The sequence below is a fragment of the Brachyhypopomus gauderio genome, chromosome 4 (genome assembly GCF_052324685.1).
Source record: "Brachyhypopomus gauderio isolate BG-103 chromosome 4, BGAUD_0.2, whole genome shotgun sequence".
Classification (NCBI taxonomy): domain Eukaryota; kingdom Metazoa; phylum Chordata; class Actinopteri; order Gymnotiformes; family Hypopomidae; genus Brachyhypopomus; species Brachyhypopomus gauderio.
In genome coordinates, this window is record NC_135214.1 from 20,345,947 (window position 1) to 20,351,946 (window position 6,000).

Sequence of the window (6,000 nt, forward strand, 5' to 3'; positions counted from 1 at the left end):
ATGCCCACACACACACTCCCACACACACACTCCCACTCACATGAATGCCCACACACACACTCCCACACACACACTCCCACTCACATGAATGCCCACACACACACTCCCACACACACACTCCCACACACACACTCACACTCACATGCACACACACACACTCCCACTCACATGAATGCCCACACACACACTCCCACACACACACTCCCACACACACACTCACACTCACATGCACACACACACACTCCCACTCACCTGAATGCCCACACACACACTCCCACACACACACACTCCCACTCACCTGAATGCCCACACACACACTCCCACACACACACTCCCACACACACACACTCCCACTCACATGAATGCCCACACACACACTCCCACACACACACTCCCACTCACATGCACACACACACACTCCCACTCACATGAATGCCCACACACACACTCCCACTCACATACACACCCCCACACACACACACACACTCCCACACACACACACACACACCCATACTCAAGTTCCGTATACACCTGTTTACATTAATCAACTGAAGTATCATGTGCATGTATTTATATATACATATATACATATATTTGAACACCAAACAGATGCCACACCACATTTCTACAGTGACACAGATGGACTGCTTCGAGAACAGTGCTCATCATAAGTAGATTAGCATAGTAACCTTTTCTTATGGCAACTGTGAGGCGGAAGTGGTGAGGAGAGGAAGGGGGCGGGGCCGGGGGCGGGGCCAGAGAAGCACAGGGGCTCCAACAACAGGGTAGTGTTCACCAGGAGCCACACCAGACCTCACTTAGGCACTAGGGTGAGTTGGGTGGAGGACAGGCCTCCACTGTCACCTCCACTCAGTGTCCCCACCCCCACCCATCCTCCCCTCCCCTCAGCTGATACCAAAATATGGAGCGACAAGCTGTCGGCCCACCGCCGAAATCCGATTAGACATTGATGTCAGAGATCGCTCCTATTGGCCGAGACGTTAGGGCGAATTTGTTTTCCGGGAGAAGAGAGTGTAGCACAGACAGGGAGACAGGAAGAGGGAGAGACAGGGAGAGAGGGAGACAGGGAGAGAGGGAGAGGGCTGGTGCAGGGAGAGAGAGAGAGATGGAGGAAGGGAGAGAGAGAGAGAGAGAGAGGGGGAGGTTTATGCTGGTGTAAACGCTATGAGGCTGCTGGCATGACAACGCCTTTCATCTTTTACTGTATCTGTATGCATACGAGCATCTTGTGCACGGTGTGTGTGGAGACCAAGCTTCACACTGACAATGCACACACACAATAACCTTTCCCATGAACACACATGCCAAAACTTTATCTTTGCTCTAGAATGTATATTTGCTATATAATTGACTTTTGCATCAAGTTTAATTTTCCTGGGGTTGACCCGTTCTCAACTAAGATAGTAATATTATATTAACTTATGTTCTCAACTAAGATAATAATATTATATTAACTTATGTTATCTTCATTGTTGCATGCAAAAATTCTTCAACCTGCATTTTCAACATATTGCCTCTGTTTGTATTTTCCTGCTGTAGGCTAACGGGGGTTGGCAAGACGCTACTACCCCGTCTTCTGTGATCTCCCCTACAGAAGGTCCTGGTAGTGTGCACTCTGATACCTCGAACTGATCTCTTCTGACACAGCCCGTCCCAGACCGCGGACACGCCACACGCATCCATGGATCGACCAATCAGAAACTCACTATCAATTAGTCCTCCTTGAACCTTCACACGATCACGTGTGTGTTCATCACTGATGTTCTCCTGATCATGCGGATGTTTTGACGGCCGTAAGGAGCTGAACCGTTTACCTTCCGCAGCCCACACCGCTGGTGACTTTACTAATAATTTCTGCTTTGCACATATTCATCAGCCTTTTCTCTGCTTCTGGTATATAAGGTACACATTCTCAGATTTTGTGTGGATTACATGGTCTCTGATCTATGAGTCTTTTCAGTGAATATGCATTTAGTGTAGACACAATTTATTATACATTTCCATTACTTATCCCTGGTCTACATATACAAGGATATTTTAACCTGTTAATTTCACAGGCCTTATATGGTACAGAAGGCAGCTTTGGGAATTTCAGAAATGTGATGCATTTCTTTATTTAACCTTTTTTAAGCTTACATCCTTGTGGTACTAAATCGGATGGAATAACTGAGATCATCTGCTCCATTTTGGAGGTTAAATAAATTATAATAAAACCATCCCATAATTCTATATTTTAACATAAAACATTGCATTATTGCATCAAGCTAAGTCTCACTTTGAGACATGTTTCTTTCTTTTTTTGCTTTATACATATTACAAAGTGTGAGTCTTAGTTACACCAGTATGTTTAGGCATGTAGGGACTCCATTCACAGACAGAAAAAAATCTTGTATATAATATAGCTTAAGAATATTTATACATCTCACAAATCAACACACAGCTTTATTACCTCATTCAGACTCATAGAAAAGCCAATAGATGTCCAAACATTTCTCTAGTTTAGAGTGCGCTCACTGACTACCTCTCAATGTCACCAACATCCTCTACGTTCGGTTCCTTTTTTACATAGTTTCATTTGATTGCATCTTGTAATAATTTTTAGTTCCTCTCTCCATGTAATCTAATGTATATTTTAATCTTCTAAGAAAATTAGTTGCTTTCATGCAACTTTTAAAAAGAAAAAAATATTAGAAAAAAATCATAATAATGACCATAATACGAATAATATGAATAACACGAAGAGTGAGCTGGATTTTGTGGTGGCTTTTTGGGAGGGGCAGATGGGGTGTGGGAGGGGTTCAAATTAACACCAAACAGTTAAACTGTTGTAAATAGCAAAGAACATTTTGAATGTTGCTCATCTTGTTACTAATTCACTTAAAAAAAGGAAAAAAAAGGAAAAAAAAAGACATGCTGTGTAATGCATCGAGGTTTCAGTATTCAGAACTCTACATTTCAGGCCTTGTGTGACAGGGCTACAACTTACTTTCTCTTTTTTTGTATCGTATGTGATTCTGAAACTGATTAAAAAAAGTCATAAAAATTGATTTGTGGCAGTGATTCTAATGTATTAAAGATGTTCCGTGTTTCTTTCTAACCAGACTACACCCTGACTGAAAAGTCTTCCTTGTGGTAGTTATGTGTAATTTCAAACATGAATAAACTTTTTCCTTTGATGATGGAACTTCTTGATATCGAGACGTTTTCTTTCTTTTTTCAGGCAAATTATTATTATTATTATTATTATTGTTGTTGTTGTTGTTGTCATTGTTTTGTCATTCATTGGATTTAACACATTTGTAATATATCTTGCTGGTACGTTTGGTGTATACACCATAAATATAATTACAGACAGCAAGAGCTTTACGTTAATTACCTCCAAACGAGATTCAAGGGTCGTTGTTTCTGTGTTTGTGTCAAATCGTGCACACAATTGAAATTAAACTCAACTCATTGGCAGGGCACAAATATTCCTGTCGCATTACTTGAAGAAACAAAACCCAATATCTTGACATTAGTGCATGCCTATGAAAACCAGTCATGCCAGTGACAGGACTTCTAAGAGGAACTGACATTCCCCCCTTTACAGAGCACAGTTTCCCCCCACAGGGTTCTGATCTGTCAGAGACAAGGATTCCCTATCAGGGCATGTCCTGACAGGGCTCGCAGGACTATTTGATACAGATCCTTGCAACAGCTTGGAAGAAACATTTGGCAAAGTGATGTGACAAGAATGTATTAATACTACAAATTGTTGCCTGAGCCCTCTAATAAGTAAATAATCACTACATAATTCTATTCTTTCATCGTTTGTGGATCAGAACTCAAATCCAAGTCCAATATTACCTTCCCAACACCCTAAACAGGAAGAAGCTGTGATATTTCTGGATAAGATGGAAGAAGGTACGTGACAAAATGTAATTCAACTAAATATTAAATTACATGATATAAAACCAAAATGAGGAGAACACATCCCAGTGGATTAATGTCCTGTTGGGTGCAGGAACAGCCTCTTTCACACACAGCTCTTCAAAAAAATCAAGTTCAGTTATTTCTTCCTCAGCAGCATTGGGTAATCATAAAATTGCAAAATTAAAACAGAATCAATGTCAAAATGGGTCTGACAAACATTTAGTACCATTATCCATTTAGTACCATTATCCATTTTATTCATGGTGCAATGCAGCAGAGTGTGAGTGGTGATGTGAGTTTGTCACTCAAGTGCTGAACAGTTTTATTTATGTTAATGTGTCCAGTTACTTATGACCTCTTGAAATTGGGGGAATATGTATAAAAAGTGATTGCTACATGGGTGACACATGTATACACATGTATAGATGTACATACAAATTCAAATTCATTCTGTCACTCTGTGCAGCTAATCTCAGTGTTGTTTTACTGGAGTCAATCTACTGGAGAGCTGACTAAAACAAACCAAACTAAAACAAATCACATTTTATAGAGCCTGCATCATTAAAAGCTAGCAGGAAGTCTCAACATTTTGGCCAGGTGTGGTGAAGGTGTGGTGAACAGTGACTGATTGGACAGATAGGCCCTTCCTTTTAGGTAAGTACTGATGTTGGTCTTCTCACTTATCTATTCACAAGAACTTCAAAAGTTCAGAAGTCTAATAATGCTCCTGGAGTTTGTTGGTACCATCATTCCTGCGGACCTTGTTAGCTGAACTGTTCTGTAAATCAGGAAGCAAAATGTGCTTCCATTACAAGCCAATGACCCAGCGGACTTCTTCTAAACAGTGTACAAAATGTGCAAGACAAGCAGATTCCTTCAGACCGAGGGGCGAGAACATTGGAACCAGCCACACACCTGCCAGGCCAGAACCAGCTGATCACCACACCTGCATGAGACTGGCCTCATTCAGACACAGCACCATGAGCTAGGACTTCCTGCTGAACTGTCATTACTTCATGGAGATGTTTCACTTCCTTCTGCAGAAGGTACAGTAGCTCCCACCTTGCTGTTGGGCTTCATTGTAGAATGATCTGAAAGGGGGGAGGTGGGTGGGAGCGATGTGCTGTTTGACCTTTAACCCTATTAAGCTATTTTAGCACCACCTCTCTTAGCTGCTCCCAGTGGTCAATACAATGGCTAAGAGCCATTTTGTGGTTATTTGCTATATATATAATGTACCAAATCAGCTCAGTGAACGAAAACAACAAATGAGAAAAAACTACCAAACACTGGCTATTTTGCCCTAAAACTTCAAAAGAGCACAACACTCCTTTGACTTTCTGACAGTATTGGAGAACTGCTCCATGGGTTTTTCCAGAGAGCAGTTCACCTGTGTTCATCACGCCACCCTTGGCTGTGAAGGTGAGGACTTAATTGAACCTGTTTTGGAAGTGACTACAAAAGCTGCCCATGCTCACAGCAATTAACTGAAATGTCAGGCACTTCTAATTCAAGTTATTCTGTCTGTCTGTGGTGGAAAGGGCTGGCTCCATGGGTCATTGGCTACCAATTTAAAATGGAAATTGACATCCATTTATTCCAATTTTCACCGCAGACTTCTTCCAAACAAGTCATGCATTTGAACCTGACTGCTGAGAAGACGAGGGGACAACATGCACCCTCTCTCTCGTCACGAGAAGACGAGGGACCCAGTCCACACTCACTCTCTCTTCTAGGACAAGTTCTGAGATTGTCCTAGAGGCACTTAAGCCTTTTTCCGTAAGTTTTCTTTGTTTCAGCCTTTGTTCAGAAGTTGAACCATTTTAATGAAACTCATAGCAAAAATAAACAGTGCAGTTTTCACTAGGCAGTATAATGCACAGCCCCCTGCCCCTTTCATTTGCAAGTTTTAGCTGTTTTAATATGGATTCACTGAGCAGCTGTGAGGCACTGAGTACAGCAAAACAAGATCCATCAAATTATCACCCATTCTTCTTCCACAATTGGCTAAATATGTTTAAATCAACGGAAATGACCAAAGAACCTTTTTGAAACATAGGGAATTAC

At 41.5% G+C, this 6,000-nt stretch overlaps 1 protein-coding gene across 1 annotated transcript in view; it reads left to right on the plus strand.

Annotated features, from left to right (window-relative positions):
• pbx3b (pre-B-cell leukemia homeobox 3b) overlaps positions 1-3,205 on the plus strand; it is an 87,240-nt gene extending 84,035 nt beyond the window's left edge. The window contains 1 exon segment of the mRNA XM_077002973.1: positions 1,561-3,205. Within this exon segment, the coding sequence (XP_076859088.1) occupies positions 1,561-1,653 (93 nt within the window). The 3' untranslated portion in view covers positions 1,654-3,205.
• The last annotated feature ends 2,795 nt before the right edge of the window (positions 3,206-6,000 follow it).